This window comes from Lytechinus pictus, chromosome 19, assembly GCF_037042905.1.
Source record: "Lytechinus pictus isolate F3 Inbred chromosome 19, Lp3.0, whole genome shotgun sequence".
NCBI classification, from domain to species: Eukaryota; Metazoa; Echinodermata; class Echinoidea; order Temnopleuroida; family Toxopneustidae; genus Lytechinus; species Lytechinus pictus.
In genome coordinates this window covers 12,801,823-12,827,243 of record NC_087263.1, presented here as the reverse complement: position 1 = coordinate 12,827,243, position 25,421 = coordinate 12,801,823, and the positions used below count along the sequence as shown (strand labels likewise).

The window sequence follows — 25,421 nt, the reverse complement described above, 5'->3', positions numbered from 1 at the left end:
AAAGTGTAAACTTTTTTTATACGCACTGTATATCAGGCATTCCATATCAGACCAGAAAAGGCTACCTTAGCCAGCTCATTTAAAAAATAAATTGGCATTCATGAAGATATCTCCTCACAGGATCAAATTCCTCACCTAAAACAGCAAATTAGCCCGGCAAATTTGCCCTAATTCTTCTGCCAGCCCCCCAAAATCGTACCAAAGTCATCAATATTTCGTCGTAGTTTGGGCAAAGGAAGACCAGTAGTTGCCCTACATATAATCTGTGTTAGATGGTAAATCATATTCATACACTTCTGTCAATCAGCAATATCCAAAAAAAAAATTCAAATGAGTAGGGTGCCTTGGGTCGAATTAATATATTTTGCCTTCCTGTTGTAATAAGGCTCTTGGCACCATAGTGTCATAATGTTAATACCAAGTATCATGCCATGTAAGTTTCAGGAATTTCTCTCTTGGAATTCACATCGTGCCTTTTTCGGTGTTTGTAAATGTGGAGAAAACCCCAGATATTTGGATCGCGATTCAAATGTTACTTTCCTTGGTGAAAGAAGTAGATGCCTCTAATGTTTCTGTCAGGTCGGTAATACTAATCGGTGACAAAAAGAAAATGGATGGAGTTCGTTGTGTAACTTCACACACACGACCTTAAAGGAAAACATATGAAAAATTCTCATTTTCTCCCCTGTCAAGTGAAACAAAGTTGTATTTCTTCCTGAATATGTGGAATTGCCATTATTTTAACAGTTTATGGTTAACTTAAGTTGGTTCTTATTGTTAAAATTGTAAAAATTTAAGTATTGTATAATTCAAACAATAGATAACAAAAGGAATAGTGAGTGATGGACATCATCGACTCTCATCATTCTATTAAGTTTAGTATTTGTATATTATCTATATTGGTATGTATTTATGAAATTGTTTGTACATGATGATGGTTGAATAAATGAATTGAATTGAATTGAATTGAATCTTCTTTGCATATCGCTAAGTTGTGCATTTAACTGTTTTGTGAAAAATAAGCGAAACTTTAAAATGACATAACTTTCTTATTTTACATCCGATTTCGATGAAACTTGCAGCGTTATGTATGTTTGATTTTTCTTCATCAATTCAATTAACAATTTTCTGGGGTGGACTTTACCTTTAAGTATTTCCGATAGCATCAGAAAGCACGTTCATTTAATTCAAAGTGATAATCATATACGAGGTGAAGGGGCTGCGCACCTTTTCAACTGTGATTGAATTTTCATAATAAATCAAATAATTTGAAAAGTCCATATAAATGCAAACTACAAACAGAAGAACCGCATTTTGATTTTGTTCAGGCACATTTAAGATCACCTCCACCTTTTACATTCGCTCTTGAAAGTGACGTACATCATGATCCCGCCATAGGTAATACTTTGTCCCATTCACTTTGCTAACGATATTAATTTCCTTGCTATCCTTTTTTTTATTTATCAATACATTGAATACTTAAGTGATAGCATCAAGAGCTCTAGCCAGACACACAGAGGACCATTAAAATGTCACCATTTCCGACACCGAAATGAGAAACAAAATTTATCAATTATATGAAGAGCAATATCGGCAATTGTATCTCTTAAGTATGGACAAAAATCTAAACGCAAGAGGTCTTTAGAGTTGAAAAAACTTTATCAAGTTCATAAAGCATACTTAATGATCTTACTGGAACTAAATAATTATGAAAAATTATAAAATATACCCTACTCGAAACCTAATTTTACTGGAACTAAATAATTATAAAAATGATAAAATATACCCTACTCGAAACCTTATAAGCTACAAAATACAAATTCCGCGGGATCCATGCAAGTTTCATTATTTTAGAAGTAGAATATTTGATTCTGTCTCTTATCTACGAGCCTCAAGAGTGGCTATTAGGGCCACTGACGTCATTTCATCTGAATGAAGTTATAATTACATGCATCTCTAAATGGGAAACCCGCTCTTTTTTTTTGTCTCTTTCATCTCAAAAATTATAATGAAAAGGATGGATGATTACCATTAAGCGGTACACGAAAAACAAAGTAACCCTCTGCATTTTCAATCATGTACCAGTTGTGCCCAAAAGGTAGTAAACCCCACCACAAATACACGCCTCCATGCTGGTGTGGAATGGTGACATTGGCCCTACAATGATCGACGAGGCCAGAGAAACAAACTCTATTGAAAGTAATATTTAACCAATTGACTTCGCAATTAAATACCTAAAACTTGGTAGAACTTGAACAATTTTATTATAAATATATTCCTTTTTCTAGTGGGGTTCACTAATTTTTAAGTATATACCATCGTACATCATGCCATTAATCTGATCGACAAAATGGGTAGAATGTACATTTAATCTATCTAAATTACATGTACATAATACATATAATATCTTTTTTATGTATTGTATAGGGCTTAAATTTCAGGTCTTCTAACATTCAATTACTACATGTTTATAGGAATTCGAGAACTTTCATTAAGAACAATAAAAGTTTTTCCTTGCGATTTCTATGAGTAAAAAAAAAATCACTCTATTTTTAAAGGGGAATCCTACCCAAATAAAAACTAGAGGAAAAAGAAAATACAGACAAGTTGATAAATGAAAGTTTGAACAATATTGGACAAACAATTAGAAAGTTATAATCTTTAATTGGTAATCACTATACCAATGGAGACTTCAAATTGGCCGCATATGTGATGTCATAGTGATGTATGGCAATGACTACTCTTTCATGTACTCCAATGCATAAAATGGCTAAAATGTCATCTTTTTAAAAAGATTTACTATAAATTATATTTTTCTTTCATGATGACATAAAGCAATATACTACCTGTGTTATATTACTGCCCCAGGGGAATGATTACTTTTTAATAGGATAAAACCACAAATCCTTGACAACTAAGTACATGGATTATGATAAAGTTATCCTTACTTCTTACCACAATGTACTTACCCAGTTGCCAATTTGAAATTTGCATAGTCTCAGAGATCTCATTCAATTTCAAAGCAGCCACAACTTTCTTATTGCTTGTCCGATTTCTTACTAACTCTTACCATTCTGTTTTATTTATTTTCCTTCTTTCGAACACAACATTTATGACCAAGGCTGGATTCCCCTTTAAGAATAAAAGAAAATAATTGATATAACGATCACTACATTTTTGAAAGAGAGGATGTAAAGAGGCAAATATAATTAGCATAATTGAACTGCCACCGAAATTATATTGCCTTTTATTTTGCAAATATTATTTTGTGTTTACTGCGTTTTATAACTTGTGTATATTTTTACGTTCAAACCTTCAGATAATCAAAATACACACTCTAAAAAACGAAGAGCTACGAAGAGCTAGTTTAGCTTTTAAAGACCGTGTATAGTGACTGCACTTCATTGTGTTGATTTTCCGCGTTCAAATTTGAGCTAGACAAATCAGCACTCCGAAGTGCAGTCACTATACACGCTTTTTAATTAGCTATTCGTTTTTTAGAGTGTTTGATATACCACAATATGTACATGCAGAAGGAAAAAAGTGCTACACTGGAGCTATTATGCATCCGAAAAAAGTTTCTCAAACGTTGAAATATACACACACACACACACCCATACACATATAGATATATATATGTATATATATTGCATTTAACAGACCATTTTAAAGACCAAATGTATATCTTGACATGCTCAGGCAAAGTCACATGTAATACCCCGTTCTCATTGCCATGCGATCCGTAACGAACGCCACTATTGGCTTGTCGTAGCAGATCTTGAAAAACTTGAACCTTTCAAAAAATTTATACGATCAATACGATTGCCACGACTGATCTGACATACGATCTGATACGATTTCTACGGTTATTCCACGATTAACACCCATATTACATTGGTAACGCGAATTGTGACAGTGGGAACAAGGTGTTAACAATATCCTATAGTATGGCGCAACTACATGCCATGTTATACTTTATGTAGTCGTAATCGTACTGGATGCCGTTTCTGGTGGCTGACTTTACGACCGGGACTAGTACATATCCATACAATTGCTGACAGCGTGATTCCACCCTCCGTTCCCATGGATACATAGGCCTAAGTGGTCTACCTGTATTTCAAAGAATACGAATAAATATTATCAATTTGATTAATAATACTGATATAAAGTTGTTAATATTGTGTAATGAAATGTTTTATCATATGTGGTTTATTACATCCTATACAACACGTACATCCTTGACACCTGATTGGATGAATGTGAGTCACGTGACATTCAGAAGAATTAGATGTAGCACACAAACACAGCTCGCATACGAGATCTATTACATACTGGAACAGCAGCCAGCAACCCACTGCATGCACCGCGCACCAATGAAAATAAAATTAACAGACTGTAACTTAAGAAATCGAAACTTAAGTAATCTCATTTACTAAACAATAGAGAACGGAAAGGAATTAAACCATGTTGCGATTATAATGGGAGTAAAAATTTTGAGAGACAGTTGTTTAGTTAAATGATGGTATAAGTAATAGTTTTCACTTTTTTTTCAGAATGTCTTACCTATTTACAATTCATGAAATAAATAGGTATTACTAACTTTCTAATATGATCATATTTTACATTTCAGTACACATATACACATTTTCTTCATTCTGTTTTCAATATGTGAAAATCATAAAAATCACTAAGTAAAGCAAAGTCTGTCGTGTTTTATGATAGCTCTCTGGAATGAATAGTTTAACAAATTATTATAAACATGATGAATAATAGACTTATATTCTATGAGACGCCGATTGTACCAATATTATATAGAACAATTATTTGTTATATAATCATTATTTATTAAATAATAACTATTATTTATATATAATTTACATTTTATTTGTAAATAACTACTATTATAAAAAATAAAATTTCTAATTATTTATATATAATTCCAAGTTATGCTTCATTATTTGTAAATGATAATAGTTCGACATTCCATTATTTATAAATAATGATTATTTGTTTTTCATTATTTATAAATAATGATTATTTGTTTTTTCATTATTTATAAATAATGATTATTTGTTTTCATTATTTACAAATAATGATTATTTGTTTTTCATTATTTGTAAATAATGATTATTTGTTTTTCATTATATATAAATAATGATTTTTTTTTTCATTATATATAAATAATGATTATTTGTTTTCATTATTTATAAATAATGATTATTTGATTTTTATTATTTATAAATAATGATTAATTTTCGTTTTTCATTATTTACAAATAATGACACTCCATACTTCATTATTTATTAACAATTGCAATTCGTTTTTCCATTATTTATAAATAATTTTTCTATTATTTATAAATAATAATTATTTATTAACAATGCCAGTGCACATTTCTTTATTTATAAGTAATTTGTTGAGTTTTCCATTATTTATAAATAATGATTATTTGTTAAATAATGAAAACGTCTACTTCATTATTTATAAATATTTTTTTCGAGTGCACCATCATTCTCATTATTTATAAATAATCATTATTTAATGTTCGAGTTTTCCATTATTTATAAATAAAGATTATTTGTTAAATAATGAATTATCTACCTCATTATTTATAAATAATGAAAATTCATCGTGTTTCATTATTTATAAATAACAATTTAGTTTCAATATCCCATATTTTATAAATAATCATTATTTATAAACAATTTTTACAGTTTGCCATTATATACAAATAATCATTATTTATAAATAATGGAAAACTCGCTATAACATGCAAATGTGGGACCGCCCATGATATGAATATTCATGATACGATTTCCTTTTTCGTGATTTTTCTTCACAAATTTTTTGTCCATTTCCTCTTCATAATGACATTTCTTGAAGCAATTTTCTAGGGATATGGTCTGACTGTAATATTCTTCATTTTCTATAAAACTTCGTCTTCGTAGAAATATCAAAAAGTGTAATTTTATACGATTTTTCCTACAGTTCACAATCCCCATAGGCGTGCGTGTATTTCACCTTTTCCATCGTAGGGACAACCGGTGAATCGACGGAGTGCTCTTCATCGAAATACTTGTGCTTGGTCGCATGGCTTTCTCGCTTTCAATATTTTTTTTTAGAAAGTTTACGCGCGTCATGCTCCCCCCCCCCCCCCCCCGGAAAAAAATTTGCGTTAGGCCATGATGATATTGAGATAAAAATAATGAAAATGAAAGTATACATAAATCAATGTGCCAGGCTCTTTAGAGCATGGCCGTATAAAGAATTTCTTTCGGAGGAGGGGGGGGAGGGCAGACGCGTAAACGTTCTCAAGTTGAAAGCGACACAGCGAAGCGACCAAGCTTGTCATTTGGGCACTTTTTTTAGTTTTAAAAGTGAAATACGAAGGCAAATTTCGTGCACACTTTTGGTGAATTTTGTGATAATTTTCTATAGAAAACTAAGTTTTTAAAAATTTAGGGGTCATCATGCCCCCGTATTGTCATTGTGAGCATTTTGGGGCCAGGGTGGAATCGCCCCAAACGCCACAAAAAGACACTCCAAAATGTATTTGAAGTGCATTATTAGAACTGAAACTTATCTCTACACCAGGAAAAATTAACTTAACAAAAAGAGCAACAAGAAATATTTATAAAAAGTAGAAGGGACTGATGCACGTACACTGATATTTCACTCTCTCAGCTCATATGCACTTGATCCACTTCCATCGAGGATTCGGGCTAAATTCCGCCCGCCACTTCCGGGGACCAACCAACGTAGTATTTCGATGAAGAGCACTCCGTCGATTCACCGGTTGTCCCTACGATGGAAAAGGTGAATTACACGCGCGCCTATGGGGATGTGAACTGTAGGAAAAATCGTATAAAATTACACTTTTTGATATTTCTACGAAGACGAAGTTATATAGAAAATGAAGAATATTACAATCAGACCATATCCCTAGAAAATTGCTTCAAGAAATGTCATTATGAAGAGGAAATGGACAAAAATTTGTGAAGAAAAATCACGAAAAAGGAAATCGTATCATGAATATTCATATCATGGGCGGTCCCATATTTGCATGTTATAGCGAGTTTTCCATTATTTATAAATAATGGTTATTTGTATATAAATAATGATTATTTTTATATAATGGCAAACTGTAAAAATTGTTTATAAATAATGATTATTTATAAATAATGGGATATTGAAACAAAATTGTTATTTATAAATAATGAAACACGATGAATTTTCATTATTTATAAATAATGAATTTCTATGTATCGTGCCGTCTACAAACTTGCTCCTGATTATATTTGCAATACATTTTCCATTCGTAACACACCCTATAATACCAGATCTGGAAAAACCCAATTAAGGTTAATACATCCAAAGACGAATTATGGTAAAAGATGCTTCGTCTACCGAGGTGCCCAAATATGGAACTCTATTGAAAAGAAAATTCCCCCTTGTATCACTTTATATTCCTTTAAAACACATCTTAAAAACATGCTCATCCCCCCTCATCCTGATTATTGTTGTTAGCAACGCCTGCATCATTTTCCCTCCTCATTTTAATCCCTTTGCCCCTGCTTGAGTTTAGGTTTTCTTTAAGTTATTTTTCTATTGGTTTACACTTTTTTTTTCTTTTAGTCCCATTTTGCTTTTATATATATTTTGCTTTTATTATCATATTGTATTTTGTTTCTTTCGCCATTATTGTATGTTCTTATGATTTATGTCATATGATTTTGTGCTTGTGCTTTTGTCATTACCATGGTTGATTGTATATTGTACATTTTTTATTGTTGTGTGTATGGACCCCTACGAAAAACAGCACTTGCTGATAGGGTGTTCCATCCCACAAGTGGTAAATAAATAAATAAAAAAATAAATAAATAAAAATAAGTCATTATTTAACAAATAATCTTTATTTATAAATAATGGAAAACTCGAACATTAAATAATGATTATTTATAAATAATGAGAATAATGGTGCACTCGAAAAAATTATTTATAAATAATGAAGTAGACGTTTTCATTATTTAACAAATAATCATTATTTATAAATAATGGAAAACTCAACAAATTATTTATAAAGAAAGAAATGTGCACTGGCATTGTTAATAAATAATTATTATTTATAAATAATAGAAAACTTATTTATAAATAATGGAAAAACGAATTGCAATTATTTATAAATAATGAAGTATGTAGTGTCATTATTTAAAAATAATGAAAAACGAAAATCATTATTTATAAATAATAAAAAACAAATAATCATTATTTATAAATAATGAAAAACAAATAATCATTATTGATATAAAATGAAAAACAAATAATCATTATTTACAAATAATGAAAAACAAATAATCATTATTCATAAATAATGAAAAACAAATAAATATTATTTGTAAATAATGAAAAACAAATAATCATTATTTATAAATAATGAAAAACAAATAATCATTATTTATAAATAATGGAATGTCGAACTATTATCATTTACAAATAATGAAGTATTACTTGGAATTATATATAAATAATAAGAAATGTTGTTTTATATAATAGTATTTATTTACAAATAAAATGTAAATTATATATAAATAATAGTTATTATTTAATAAATAATGATTATTTAATAAATAATTGTTCTATATAATATTGGTACAATCGGCGCCTCATAATATTCTACAAAATACATGTTAAGTAAACCTATGCTCATATTTTCTTTCTGTGAACGTAAGGCACTTCGTAAATTGTTTGATTTTCTTAGGATTTGTTGTGATGCTAAACACTACCGCAACTCAATATTACTATTTTTCTGCGTTTTCCTTTTGTTCCTTCAATCTATTCATCAGAATCGTAGATCCTAAAATCGTAAAGACATTGACGATCTGCTTTATATATGCACTAATGAACTCTCTCAAAATTCCGAGTCACAGGATAAAGTCAATTGTGGGATTGTCGGCTCTTGACGGTAAAAGGCAATGGGTACTTGGAGGACAAGAAGCCTTGCACGTAATGGGGCTTGGATGTTGGAGGATAATTAAAAAGTTCGCCAAGTGCTTATATGAATGACATAATTCGTGCCGGATATTCAGGGTTCGATGGTACATTTTAACTGGTCAAGCTCTGTTGTCACATGCACTGCTTGGAAAGTTCTGTACGTGCTAATGGGATGTTATTTACAGATTTCAGAATCTATAGCAGTATGGGGCGTGGTTCCACAGCAACCACCCCCGCCCCCTAAAAAAAAATGCCCTCCCAAAAATGTACACATGCATGTAGGTCTTATATACATAATATATATTATTACATAATACAATCAAATCATAATACAATCCTATTGAGAATTCATGTCGTCAAGTGCTCTAAAATTAAAGGTGTTTCTTTTCAAATTCGAAATTTTTTTGCTTGGTCGCCACACACTCCCTCGAAAAGTAAAAAATAATATCTAATGTCAAATACATGTATGCTCTATTTTAGTGCGAGGATAGTAAGCCAATAATCTCCCCGTCCACATTCAGAATTCTCCTACAATCAATGTATTTAAAAATCGACTCAAAACCTACACTGCAAAACATGTGGTGTTGATTTAACACCAGGCCGGAGAAGTCTATATATGTCCACACCAGTTTCGTTTTGGTCTAACACCAGATAGGTGTTTATACAACACCAATTAGTATTCCAAACTGGTGTTGTTTCAATTCTATTCTGGTGTGGACATATATAGATCCCGGGCTGGTGTTAAATCAACACCGGAGTTTTTGCAGTATATCTTTTCAATCAACATAACATGTTAGATGTTGCAATGACCAGTTATTCATAAATCTTGTTATTCAGCACTCGTGCATTTAAGGAATTAATCTTGCCGGGTACTCATTCACCTCACCTGGGTCGAGTGCAGCACAGTGTAGATAATTTTTTGCTGAAAGAAAACATGGCTAGGATTCGAACCCACGACCAGTAGCGTACCGTGACTCGGAGGAGACAAAGCGTTGGGGGGGGCAAAGCATTGTTCACAGACAATGCAGTGCCCCCCCCCCCCAATGCTTTGTCTCCTGCGGTTCACGGTACGCTACTGCCCACGACCCTCTGTTTGAAAGGCCAGAGTCAGAACCACTAGACCACGACGCGCCCACGCATCATTTTCATAACGTATGAATGTGTTATAATTTTCTTTCCGATATCTCATTGCGAAATATCGATATCTCGATATTACAAGAATACATTTGTCACTGATATCTTTGTTAGATATGAAAGTTTCTGTCGAGGATTGCAGTTGTCATATTATGTCTTTACAAATTAAAAACAATCCTCCCGATGAAAAAGATCAATCAAATATTACTCGATAATTCTTAATAATAATATTGTTATCCTTTACCCGGGTAACCACTTCAGTTCCGAAAACTGTTCTCCCAGCAGGCCCTGCTTAACATTATAAATGTTATTACCCCGGCTTTGGCATGGCTAATTCGAACGGGTGCTCGAGTATTCGAGGAATATTTTCCTCTCGGGTACCCATTCACTTCACCTTGGTTGAGTGTAGCACAATATGGGTTAATCTCGTGCTGAAGGAATACGTGCCATGGCTAGGATTCGAACCCACGTCCCTTAGATAGAAAGACGAGATCACGACGCCCCCACAAATTCTTTTGAATTTAGGGCCTATACATTTTGAACACATATGGAGATTATGAATATTTGGCACTCTTGATTACTTTATTTTTATAATTATTATAGTAGTAGAAGTAGTAGTAGTAGTAGTAGTAGTAGTAGTAGTAGTAGTAGTAGTAGTAGTAGTAATTAGTGATAGAAGTAGTAGTAATAGTATTTTATTCGTGATATATTATCATTATTATTATTATTATTATCATTATCATCATCATTATTATCATCATCATTTATTTATTTATCTATTTATGTATATACTTACAAGGAGTATAACCGTTGCAAGGCGCTGTACTGTCGACACAAGTTCGGCTCATGATCGTCGTATTCTCCTTCAAAATGCGGATATAATCCGACTGATTGCGACCTACCAGAGGTTTAGTCCAAGTGATAACGTCCTCACAGGCTGCGTGTACTTGTGCATCCTTTTTTTTTTGGGGGGGGGGTGAGAAGAGATAAAATAGGAGAGCATTATATTTACATTTTTAAAATAAAAATTGGGCATGCACTTTTGAGAAAGAAACCGAGGACTCCGCTTTAGGGGGGATCATACAATCGCGTTTTGGTGGTGGTTCATAATGAACGCTAACGGAGTTGGATAATAATGAATAATAATATGTAACATTCCCTGCTCACGTGCTCGAGCATTTAAGGGATTCTTTCCTTCCGGGTACCTACTCTCCATCTACACCTAGGTGGAGAGTGCCAAATGAAGATAAATGCCATGGCAAAGGACGCGAGTGTCGACGTGGGAAACGAACCCCGGATCTTCTGGTTCAAAATTGAAGACTTCTCTACTGCTGAGCCACAATACCTCTACAGTTGGACGCAATCAGAGCCCTATATTGTAGTTGTTCGTCCAATTTTCTTTCAGGGGTGGGGGTCACAACGTTGCAAATTTTCGTTTGAATCGTGCTTGCTTGATATGGCAATATGCGCCTTGCTGTAGCCAACTGAAAACGAATATGACAAAGTCTGCAAGGCCCTGACTTCATCCGAATTCATAAGCAAACCGCCGCACCATGAACATCCATCTATACCCGCTCGCCGCGGCGGTGTGCGGTAGCCCATTAAGTGATGATTTGAAGTTGATGTAAAGGGAAATCATTTTTAAATATAATAGACTAATAAAATTAAAATATTGGTTGCGCCGTTTTTATCCTTAAGGCCTGACGCCACTTCACGACTGGCGTACGATTTGGGAAGAAACAGGAGGCTGAACATTTTTTCTTTATGATGGTAACATTGCATAAAGAATTATCTCATTCAAGGTTCAGGATAGTTTTTAAACAAATTTGAAATACTGCAAGCTTTCTGGTTCACAGTAATGGTCATAGGTCCTATGGGCTAAAATGGCAGCTAATCTTCAGATGGGCACGTCAATACAACTCTGAACTGAATTAGTTATTACCTTTGTAGAGATTAATGGAAAAAACATAAGGCTTTTTTTATCGAGTTAGAGAGTTCTACTCTTGTTGTTCCATGATTTGATATTCACAAAAATTGTTGTATATAGGGTTTTATTTCAAAGTCGAGTCACAGGCAAATCGTAAGTTGCGCGGCGGGGTTAATACGTTGCATTGGAGCAAAAATCGATATTGCTATAAGTACAAACTAAAAGAAGCAAATTTTAATATTCAGAGAAGGAGAGAACGAGAGATGAAGTATTAGTTTAGTTTTCAAATAAATAAAAGTAGCCTAGGGTGTTCAAGGAAAACAATAATCAAATTGTGTGTATACTGCCTATGTCATATACATTGTGTCATGACGTCTGGAGGTACAATGACGCATGGGAAAAGTAAAAAGATATTATATAAATGTACAATTCAAGATTATAAAAAGACAACCACATCTGTCCTCATATGCGTATATTTTAGAAGTGAAGAGGCTTTGAGAGCCGAATATTCATTGCCAACTTGTTCCAACTGACGGAGGATAGTCACACACAGTATTTCTGGTAGGATGCCATTTGACGTTGTTAAGAGCACTCTAGCTATCCCGTCACTATCGCCAAAAGAAAGGCAGAGCAGAAGTTCAAACGGATCTAGTCCAAACCCCCAAAGCTTATCTGGATCAGTACAAAAACGAAACAATCACAACACCGAAAATTCAGATTTGACTTAGATATAAAAGTTTATAAATTTTAAAGATTTGCTTATTTTTCACAAAACAGATATGAGCACGACTCAGTGATATGCAGATCAGAGTCGATGACGTCACTCACTGGATGTAAGTTAAAAGGCTTTATTTTGTTGCCCCCCCCCTTTTTTTTGGGGGGGAGTCCATGATATTTATCGTTCTGTTACGTAATAATAGTTTATTTCAAGGATATAGCTCACAAATTTCCACTTTTTGGGAAACGGTGATGTCATTTAGCAGGGACTATCCCCTTTTCATAATAAGCCCGGTGCCTTGCTAGAAGGCAGAAGGCCCCATTTCTAAAAGTCGTTGCTTTGACTCGGTCAGGGAACGCGCCCATGACACCCCGTTGATACCGTTCTTATGATGAACTTGAAATCCAATTAATCAATCAATCACCACTTAGCCACCATGTCTGGTGGGTGTTTCATAAAGCTGTTCGTAAGTTAAGAACGACTGGTGATCCTTTCTTGTGGTAAATGGTATATTTATTGGCGATGGTTAAGCACGTAAGAAAGGGTCACCAGTCGTTCTTAAAGTCGCTCTTAACTTACGAACAGCTTTATGAAACACCCACCTGGTAACGTGGTGAGGTGTGATAGGCATATTAATAAGCCTACTGAATAAAACTCGGATACCATGTTTTGTAAATGTTGCGACGCGACATCAATGGATTTTGGCAACCTCTACGCAGTCACTTTCTGGAGCGTTGAAAATCTATTGTCAATAACCATTCATGACAAAGCAGTCTTTATCGAAAATCGATGAAACAGCTTCGTCCTGGACTCTGGACAAGCGAAATATTTGCGATTTTTCGTCAGCTCCGAATCTTAAGCAGATCTGCTCTTCCGGTTCACCAATTTCCGACAAAGGCCTCTAAGCTGTTCTTTGCTACTTGGCAGGCATTTTCAATCGATTTACTATGTTGTAGAATCCGGCCCCGCTGCAAATGCGAAAACTTGCAATGAAGTTGTGGCGTTAACTTGTCATCTGCATGTTTAGGTTACAACCTGATTCAAAAGTTGATTCCCAAAAGTTTATCATTATATCCGATTGAAACAAGGGTGTGGTATGTTCGTGTAGCGGTTCTGACTCTCGCCTTGTAATTAAAGGGTGGTGTGTTCGCATCCCACCATGGCCTAGCGTCCTTTGGCAAGACGTTAATGTACATCTTTCCATTCTTCACCCAGGAATTAAATGGGTACCCGGTAGTTTTTATGGCAATTCAACAAATTCCCCCAACATTGCCAACGTTCGTGGACCGTAAATCAGCTTTGACCTTGATCATGTGACCTGAAACTTACGCAGGATGTTCAATGATAAATTATACAAATCCCAAGAATGTTCTGTAATCTGATTGGTCCAAATCGGATCACATGATATTCAGCGAATTGCACTATTGCATCCAAAACGCACTATCCTGCAATCTGACGTCAGAGTGCAGGATAGTGCGAGGTCTGGAATCATCTAGAATTTAGATAAAATATAGCATTTGGGGCAACTCAGTAACATGGGGGGTTGTATAAAACAAACAATGCACGCATTCTTGTGCATAGAGGACCTAAATAATGAACTCTGTGCTCGACTCGCCAAATGGATATACCGCACTCGGTCCTGCGGACCTCGGTGCAGTATATCCTTTGGCTCTTCTCGCACATCGTTAATTATTTGGCCCTGCATGCACGCGCTTACGTGCATTATTTGTATACTATTACCCTTATGTCTAAGTTTCATGAACTAGTTCATTTCAAAGTTATGTTGACATTTCAAAAACTTAAAGTTGGTTAAGATTTACATGTTGAAACTCCCAACATGGTCTAAGTTCGTTGACCCTAAATGACCTTCGACCTTGGTCATGTGACCTGAAACTCAGGCAGGAGTTTCAGTAATACTTTATTACCGTTTTTGTTTAATTCTTATGAAATGGGTCTACATACTTCCTAAGTTATGATGACATTTCAAAAACTTAATACTTGGTTAAGATTTCAATGTTGACGACGCCGCCGCCGCCGCCGTCGGAAATGTGGCGCCTATAGTTTCGCTCTGTAATGCAGGGGAAACAAAAATGAAATTTCTTGAGATAACACAACTGTTTCACAAATATTGTTTAACTTTAAAATTCAATAACGTCGATATCGGTTATCAGTTTAGATGAAATTTTCAGTATTTGGCTTAGTAATTATGTTCAGCACAGAAAACTCATTTAAAACGTCTTACACAGTTTTTTATTTGTTTCTTATCAAATGAAATGTTTTCCGTTTTCCTCATTGTAATGTAAAACAGTTTTACCTGATCAAGAATAGTTGCTCCTGTTGAAATTACGCTTCAATAATTAACTTCCTTATCGTCAAATCTGAATAAATATTATTTATACAATAAACTACAAATGAAACACTGAATGTCTGACATCTTCAAATCTCTCATTCGCATAACACCACGATCACTGCGTTGTTTTCTTTAATATCCTCCATCAAATCACTTCAACTCTTCAACTCTCTCATCATCGCGGTGTGCAAAATTGTAAATTTTACATTATTTTTAATACCATACACCCGATTTTGATCAAGTCGTCAGCATTTATAATATGCTGTTTGAATTTCCTGTTTCTATTTAAATCACCCTTTTATTGGGTTGAACTTTCCCTTTAACGAAAGAGCATACTTAGTTATTGAATTCTATTTCTCAAACAAAAAGAAATGAACAAATTATTTGTTAAAACACATTGTCGAAACCTATTTTGTGTGAGAAACATAGTGCCAGACAAAGGAGAGTATTATTTTTAGGCCTACAAAGAAAATCCCGCAAGTGTTTTCTTCTAAAAAGGTAAGCGAAGCGTACAATTCGATCACTGGTGGATCCAGGGGGGGAGGCAAAGCCGGCCCGTGCCGTAAAAAAATGTAATGTAAAAATGACGTTAAAACCGAAGTGTCCCCCCCCCCCCCTTTGAAAGTGAAGACCTTTTTTGCGCTTGTCTAGATTTTTTCGTGGTCGAAATGTCCTTATTTTTGTTGAAAACTTTTTTCTTTTTTTTTTCTTCTTTTTTGCTTGTGAATTTTTCGTCGGGAAAATGTGCCCCCCCCCCCTTTTGGAAAATCCTGGATCCGCCGGTGAAATTCAATAACTTAATTTTTACTCTGGTCAGCCTTTATTTTTAAATTTTTATTAATTAATTTTATTATTATTTTTTTTTTTTTTTTTTTGGGGGGGGGCATTTTTCCATTCTCTCTGCACCTTCTATTATCATCTTGTCAACAAACGTTACGTTTTAGCTCCTTATGCCGCTTATCATTTCATATCTAACAACGACTCGTCCGCCCACTGACTCATGACCTCTCTATTGTTTGACCCTCAGAATCCTACAGATACAGAGATTTGTATCAAAAGCGAAGCAAATCCCGAGTTTTGGCCATTAGGTATGACCCCTATGTTCTCTTTTAAAATATAAAGAAAGACCAATAAGGTAATAACTCATTGAAATCCCACGCACACCACTTAGGTTTAAGGATGCCAGGCGGCTGTCATCTGATGAATCAATAGAGCAAGAATTGAAAGCCTTTGCCAAATACACTTTTGTGTCCAGATATAATCGGTTTCTGGCCAAAGTATAACAAAAGCTCACGATAAGCCCACGCTCGTAATAAGGATAAGAATGACAAATGAATTATCTTTATGGTTGCACCGATGTTGATGATGAAGGTGGTGATGATAGTATCATCATCATGGTCATCATCATCATCACCTTCATCATGATAAATATGGCAGATTTACACACAGAATCGTGTTTTCCTGTTTTAGTCGGTGTGGCTTAAAATCATTATTATACATGTATATGGAGCGTTTAGTCCCAGTTGGTTAATCTTCGGAGTTTGTAACAGAAAACGAGTCGTGGGTTCGAATCCAAGCCATGGCATATTTTCCTTCGGGAAGAAAATAATCCACAATCTGCTGCCCTCAACGGAGGTGAGATATTGTCGAGAATTTATTCCTTGAAACGGTGAGCGTGTTACAGTGGCTCGGATAAAGCCAAGGTAATAACGCTTCATTAATTGTTGAGCCCTTTGAGACTTCTGATAAAGACGTATGTGAAGCAAGTATAACTATTATCATTATTTATCTTTAGAGCATGCAGCCTATAGAGACATTAGGTTTCCATGCATACAAAGCATAGCAAACACATGCTGAACAACGCAGGCGGGTTTGATGGGCAACCTATGCACGGTTTTGTGGTGTCGGGATTTCTTTTGATTTTCGTGATTTTCACTGTATTTTGCGTGATCCCATATTCCTATTCTTATTTGCGGAGCGGCTAAAAACTTGCCTTTTCCGTGAAAATCTGTGGATTCCGTGTTCTCCCTGAATTCCTTCAGTTTTTTCCCTTGCCCGTATCGCGAGAACCTGGGACTCTACTAACCCACGGGTGTTTCACAAAGATTTAAGTACACCTGTATTATGACTTAAAAGTTGTACTTCGATTTTAGTTGCGTGCGGTACACAACGCATCACCGCACTGCCGCCTATTCATCAATCGGATAAAGTGTATTAATAGCATGACCCCGTTGGCGTCTAAGTGCTCACAGCCCTAATTCATTTCCCATATACTCGTGTGTTAAAGTGGCACTTAAAAAAAATTCATAAAAAATAAGGAGAAAATTCGAGGGTTGAATGTTTACTACCAGTGGATAGGATAAATGTCTGACATTCCATATCTGACCAGAAAAGGGTACCTCGACCGGCTCATTTTAAAAATAAATCAGCATTTATGAAGACTACACCTGACGGGATCAAATTCATCACTTGAGAGAGTAAAATGGCCCTAGTTCTTCCGCCAGTAAAAATATAGTTCCACAGTGGTGATATATATTTCCAATTTGGAAAAAGAAAGTTTAGTAGGTACCCTCCCTAGAATCAGTGTTAGATTGTCAGTCATATTCATTCATTTTTGTCAATCAGCAATATCAAATTAAAAAATTGAGCAATGGGTTGGCTCGAATGAATATCTTTTGCCTGCCAGTTGTGATTAGGCCCGTGCAACCCTAAAGCATGAATCTCATGTCACATTTATCACTTTGTAAAACACCCCCAGGGATCACCTAATTTCGTTTGAAAATGATGTTTTCGTGATAGGAGCAATACTTACATAGGTCCTTTTGAATTGGTTAGCTCCGTGGTTTACGATGTCGCCGGCGGAAGCATCCTGGTCTAATAATTTCCCTCCTTGTAGAAAATATGGTTGCCGGAAGTCATACGTATTCGGGTTCATGTCACCCTGTCAATACAAGTACCATTAATGACAAAAAGATGTGTTCATTTATTTGTATCAAACATATATATATATAATATATAGCATTAGATTTCAGAATAAGAGCCATTGTGACCAGTCATGTCAAAAAACCCAAAAAGTCGCATCGTTACATTTCCAGTAAGATAATATTAAGAGTTGTTTTCGTTTTGAATGGTCAACTTCAGTTTTTATTATTTCTGAAAAGGGTATACTCTTTTCTATACACAGTGAAAACTCGAAGTATGAAAAGGAATCGAAAGGGCTGTTCCGACATCTTTAATTCGACCGATGACTTTTTTTATTATGTTGCAATTTGTTCTCCCTAAAAAGTCTTCCTCCTACTTTGAACGCTAATAAATTGAAAAATGAATTAGCTATTGTATCAATATTGTTATCATGAACAGGATATGACTAGTGGAGGTGCCGTGGCCGAGTGGACTAAGGCGCCTGGCTATACATGAAAAAGTCCGGGTTCGATCCCCCGCCGCGGCAGCTATGCCCGTGAGCAAGGCATTTATTCTACAATGCTCTTTTATCCTGCTTTATAATAAATGGAAATGCTGTATGCATTATTGGTAACTAGGTGTGAACTTGTTATAAAAAAAACAGGATATGACTAAATTGATTCCCCTTCTGTTTCAGGAAAATTTTGATTAATCGTGATCGTAATTTTTACTATTTTTTCACAATGGGTTGAGGGTAATTGTGCTAAGACTCGTCAACTTTAACCCCTCTTACTGCAAAACGTAAATTTCTTCGGGAGTGAACATTATTTTTTTTTATGATGAAGGGTATGGTTATTCAATAGTGGTGAGTTATCTAATTTTTAAAGCAAAGAACCTTATCTTGGAATAGGGATATTTAAAAAAGATATCATGTCTGGAGACTGTTCATGGGCTTTCTCATGCCTGGTCACAATTTCATATTCTCCTCTTCTAGGCAATTTCTCGACTTACTGAATTAACTGATGATGTTTGTATGTATCCATCATATGAATATTAGAAATAATAATCTTGTGATGAATAAGTGGCGTTTATCAGAGCATATAGGCAGTATTCAAATTCGAGCTTAAAGGACAAGTCCATCCCAATCATAAGTTCATTTGAATGAAAAAGAGACAAATCCAGCAAGCATAACACTGAAAACTTCATCAAAATCGGATGTAAAGTCAGAAAGTTATGACATTTTAGAGGTTCGCTTAATATCCTGGTCGGTATGCAAATGATGAGACTGATGACCTCATCCACTCACTATTTCTTTTGTATTTCATTATATGAAATATGAATTATTCTAATTTCCTCCTCATTGTCAAGTGAAAAAAAGATTAATTCCTCCCTGAACATATGGAATTAGCATTGTATTAATACTATATGGTTCAGTCAAGTTGATCCTTATTGTCAAATCTGTACAAAATGAAATATTGTATAATTCAAACAATAAAAAAACAAATGAAATAGTGAGTGATGGACATCATCGATTGTCTCATCTGCATGTCACTGAGATGTGCATATAACTGTTTTGTGAAAAATAGGCGAAACTTTAAAATGTCATAACTTTCCCTATTTTACACCGATTTTGATGAAATTTTTAGCGTTTTGCTAGTTGGATTTTTCTCTATTTATTCAAATCATCTTTCTTTCTTTTTTTGGGGGGTGGACTTGACCTTTAACTTCGACCATGCTCTAACCCTGTACTAAAATTATTCATTTCCGATTATTTCAAAATTTTGTAACATTATATGGTTCTTATGTTCATTGGAGGTGTTATTTTATAAGGCTATAATGTCGACTGTAACTAATTCAGGTATCATGGTTATTATATCCAGATAGTTTTGAATGATCCGAGTAACAAATGAGCTGATAAATCGAACCTCTTAAAGACACTCTAAATGATTTGTGTAACAGATGGCTATCCGTAGTTAAACCACAACTTTAGACCAGAGTTAGATTTAAACCCGAGTTCGGAATACGGACATATGTCTCTCAAATATGACCCCCTCAGCCCATGATCATTACGGAAAGATTTAAAAGTTATGTACAAGAAATACAAAATAATTTGACATATGCAATTTGGGAAAAAATACCTTCCTTTAACTTAATCATTTAAGTAGTAAATCATCATATTGAAACTTTGCCTTTATAGTTTCATAACTTTGTGATTCGCTGCAGATTAAAGCTGATACTTTGTTATACATATGCATCTGACCAAAAAACTAAACTTAACGATTTTTTTTTCTTCATCAAACATGTGAAATATCATTTATTTCATAATACATTGCGACCGTAGCAAAATATTATATACACAATATTTCTATCAGTAGTTATAAAATCAATCTACAGCGAAATTATGTTCTTCCATCTGCTTCGACTTTGTTATTTTTAGCATAAATGTATTAGTTTTCAACGGAGCAATGAATGTTCAACGTAGATAAAGAATTGTTAAATGATAATATGCCATTTTGCATTTGTTTAAAAATAATATTCGTTTTTTTAGATATTCATATACACCAAGTATACGGTCAATTATTTCAAACAGAAAATTATTACCACAAAAAGACATATTTTGTCTAAAAATAATTTGTAGTAAAACATGCCAAGCCTTGTAGTGTCTTTATCTTTACCTTTAGTTTTTCATTCCAATTATTAGACATGTGTGTTTCCAAATATGTGTTCGAGTGTTGGTCTGTGTATGTTATGATTTTTTTTTATTCCTTTAAAACTTGTTTTCCTAAGTTATGGAATAACCTTCGCTCTGATATAAAATCCAGTTCAACTCTTTCTAGGTTCAAGAGACTTATTAGAAAATTATCAACCTGTGTTTAAAAAACCTTCAGTCAATCATTTGTTTCATCTCTTTCAAAGTCCCCCCTCCCCCCCCCCCTTTTTTTGGCTGTTGCATCGGTGTACTTAGTGTAATTATCATTATTTATTGTATTTTTTCAGTGTCCATTTTAACTCGGTGGCCCCTTTTTATAAGCTCTGCTTTCTCCGGGGTCACCAAACCATCATTCTATTGTTATATTTGTATGTATTTATGTAATTGTTTATACCTGATGAATGATGATGGTTGAATAAATAAATTGAACTGAATTGAATTGAATGTGCATTTTTGTGCAAATGTATGTAAACCCCTCACAAAAAATTGGAAATCTGAGTTTGGCCATCAATTACTCCCAACTCCCAATTTTACACAATATAATTCAAAAGATCATTTAATTCTCTTTAAAATGATACCATGCTTGTTATGGTCATGCCATTACGAAAAGAGCAGGATTTAAAAGTGTTGGATGAGGTCTGAATTGAAAAGCTGCAAAACGAGCAGAAATAGTCATGAAGGGTCAATAAAGAACATGATTCTTTTGTCTGTGTCAATAGAGATGAAAATCCATTCAAATCAAGCCCCTGCTTCTTCATTTTTAATGTTTTTGTTGTGGTTTATGTAGTGATGGTTCTGTGAGATAACATGGTTTGAAATACCCATGCATGTTTGTTTGTTTGTTTGTTATGTGTTTGCTTGTGCAGAGGTGTGTTTGATTCCATGTTAATGTTGCTGTTAAGGTGCATGAAAACAAAAGAAACCGCTGAGAAACTCACTGATCACCACGGAAAAAGAGAACAGTGACTTCAATATTGTGTCATTGTGCAACTTTTGAATTTTGACCTTGCCCCACATTTAAAGGCACTGCACCTCCATGTGAACCATAATCATATCATGTAGGGTATCATTTTAAAGAAAATTAAATGATCTATTCATTAATATCCATAATACATTAATATTTACTAAAACCGAAGAGGGATTATCGATCAAAATCAGATTTCTAAACTTTTTTTGAGGAGTTTATATCGGGTGCTTACTTTAAGTGGTGTGTATGAATGTTATTTTAGGGGTGTGGCAGCGGTATCGTGGGGAATGCAGAGAAAATGGGGAAAAGTGTTAGATTTGATGTGATTTTTATTAATCTTCCTCTTTTTTATCATGTTATTATTTTGATAATTACAATTAATGAATGTCTTTATGGAAATAAGCAGAAAAAATGTAGTTTTGAATTGATTTATTTTTAGTGTTTGATTGTAAAGGTAACTTTGTCAAGTTCCGTTTTATTTTTCTCAGTGTATGGCAAAAATCCTTGTATAATTTGATATTCATATATTTATAGATTGGATGCTGTATTGTGATATATTTCTTTATTTTTGAAGAGGCATAAATAAAGTATGGTTTAAATAAATTAGATTTAGAGAGATAAAGAGATGAAAGGGGTGATTTAGGAGCATATATTTGAAAATGCGTGCGTATGACTGTGTTTGTGTTAGTGTGGGACTTTGAGGCTGTGTGCGCGTGTGGGTGTACATGTGTGCATATGTGAATATGTGGGTATAACTGGAATATAATAGCAATATGTTCGGTCAGGCACTGATATTGTATGTCATATAGATTCTGTTTCTGTTTATGGCAACTCCCGTAGGAACTCGGCGTGGACAGCATTTTGCTGGTTAACGCCAAGCTGGTATATAACCAATTACCTATGAAACATTTTACGTCTATGTTAATCAGTCATAGTGGCTGACCATATAGACGAAAGATATTACTCTTGGGCCTTTTTTTTAAAGTGAAGACAATGGCAGAGAGGGGATTCGAACTCACAACCTTGCGATGATGAGTCCAATGCTCTGACCACTGGACCACACTGGAAAACAAACTCCCACACGGACACTTATATTTATATGATATAATGCCCGATAATGAATTCATGGGGAAAGAGTACAAAAGCATGTACGCTTAAACTTACCTGACTTGATAACGCATATTTCCAGTATTTCTTTCGATGATTCCTTGCTGAAATATCAAAACAAAATTCATAAACAACGATGAAAAAATCAACTTATTTTGTTGTTCATGCCTTACAGGTAATGAGTACGTTACGAGATTTTAAGAATCATTATCAATGATACTGTATCTTGCAATCAAAAGTACTTTATGAAATACGTCTTCCATTGTAAACTAAATCATGTGTATATGCATTGCAGATGAATGAATAGAATAATCCCCTGATAGCAAGCAAAGAGAACAATTTGTATTTTGTGAAGAGATAAATAGTACCGGCAATAATTATATTTTTCTTCTTAGCTTTAATTTTTGATAATCATATTAATGCACTAAAACCCTGTCTTTTCTTAGAGAATTATGCACCTCTGTTAGACTAATCAAAAGGGACATGCACGTTTGTTTAATAAGATCACAATCAAAACTTTTTTTTCGTGAGTAATTACAACACTTGGAGTAGACTTTGCAAGAGTGCCCTAATCAAATCTTATTCAGATTAAATAGATATTGCATTTCCAAAACTGAGCAATTATTCTTCGCCACGTTTACACGACATGAAAAAGGAGTTCAAATGCGCGCTATCCAAACGCCACACTAAAGACTTTGAGTGTGTGTGTCCATCTTTTCACCCTATACTCAGCTGTACGCTTTAGAAAGGCGGGGAGACCGGGGACAATTGTAACACAATTTTCAGAATTTCACTTATCAACTTTATTAAATCTTAATTCCTAAACATTAATTAAAACGATTTTTCACATCTCGGCTTGGCATACGAATAAGTTTGGGTTAAGTCAAACACTTAATCTAGAAGCCATTATCATTTCAAAACAAGAGTTCAAGCATTACTATTGCCCCACATTACGGTGCAATAGTAACAAACATTGTAACACACGGAATTGTAAGGTGTTTTTTTTTTATTCTTTTTATCAAAGGTTATGAACATGACAGACCAAAGATTTATTACATTTAAACAACATTAACCCCTTATACATGAATAATGAATCACGAAAATGCTTGACCCTTTTACATTTTATTTTCCATTTGCTATATGGGGAACGTTTTACGGGGTTTTTCGGGTTGTTGTAGCTTCAAACCTTAGGAACTATTACTCAATTTCCATTTGGGTTTCGTATCTACTTTAAATGATGTATGTATAGCTACCCAGAATCTCTTAAAATACGACAGTGGTAAAACACATATGCACAATAACTTAAATGCATTCTTTCCTTTAAAAAAGGGATTAAGTTTCTTAAAGAGGGGGGGTGGCATGCAGCTTTGTCTAAAATCAATCAACAAAATAATATACGCCTATTTCTCGGACAAAAATTACCTTGTTAATAAAACGTATGCAATCCCGAATTACTGTTTTATTGAGAGATTCTTTTTACGAAAGACATGTTTCCTGTTTCAATTCACTCCCTTTACAACATTTAGGATGGGAAAAAACTAAATAATATAGATACATATATTTATTTGGTTCAGGATAGCATTTTAAGTAGGATGTGAATTTCTTGGTTGGTAGATCTAAGACTTTCCTATATCACGTAACACCTTACATATAGTATATTGTTCCTCGATATTTTTTTCTTCTCATATTGCGCAGGTTCTTCTTTTTCAAGTATCTTTTTTTGTGTTTTTGTTTCATTCATGATTAATAAAATAATGTTCATTCACTTGAAATTTTCTTTAAAAATATGAATATAACCCTTAACCCTGAAAAATAAATGGTTTATCGCAGCTGCCGGGGAACGATTATGGAGATGCTGCGCTGGTTTGGAAAATAAATTACAAGTAAGAAAGGGAAATTGCTCCAAAATAAAAGTGATTTGGGTAAAAATTTCAATATTTCACCCCACCAGTGCTGCCTGTGTTGTATAGAATACCCAGCATTCCACTTCATAGGGCCATGGATAATCGCGTTTTGGATCATGAATATCAATGTATACACTATATACTTTCTTGCAAGGTGGGGCAGTTCTCATTTTGTGCGCGACGTGACATCTCGAAATATCTTTCGTTTGTTATTATAAAGGCTATAAAGAATTTTTTTTTAAATCAAGATTAAAAGTACAAAAGAATCATATTTCAGCAATTGATGCACATATATCAGGATATTTTTTTAATGGTTATACAGGCAGGATAAACTTTGAAAGAAATGTCATCAATAATTTTCACTCGTTCATTCGCAGATCAAAATATATCATTTAAGCTTTGCTGATAATTGATTGAAACTTTTTGTACGGGTTCGAAATTTCTAGGCCATCGTTAAAATAGAAGAATAAGAACAATACAGGGCAACTAAATGTGTAATAGTTACATACCTTTTGACTCAGTTATGAAGAAAAGTATAACGATCTGTAGGGCCAGCCACAAATTCATGCTGTCGACAATGACAATCCTGCACTAACATCGATGAATCACTAGTAAGGTTTAAAATATTCCCTTTACATTAGTAGATCAACGAAACCATTTGTAATTCTCACATCCTTACCTACTAAAATTTCAAATTCAATTGACAGAATCC

General features: G+C 34.1%; 1 protein-coding gene across 1 annotated transcript; it reads right to left on the bottom strand.

Moving 5' to 3' along the window:
• Positions 1 to 1,325: 1,325 nt before the first annotated feature.
• Positions 1,326 to 25,421, bottom strand: LOC129283231 (uncharacterized). The gene is made up of 5 exons (XM_064113925.1): positions 25,219 to 25,421; positions 22,863 to 22,909; positions 17,933 to 18,061; positions 10,922 to 11,081; positions 1,326 to 4,110 (listed from the first exon to the last, which is right to left on the bottom strand). Exons 1-5 carry the CDS (start codon positions 25,274 to 25,276, stop codon positions 3,941 to 3,943), a joined length of 564 nt encoding a protein of 187 aa, XP_063969995.1. The 5' UTR covers positions 25,277 to 25,421; the 3' UTR covers positions 1,326 to 3,940.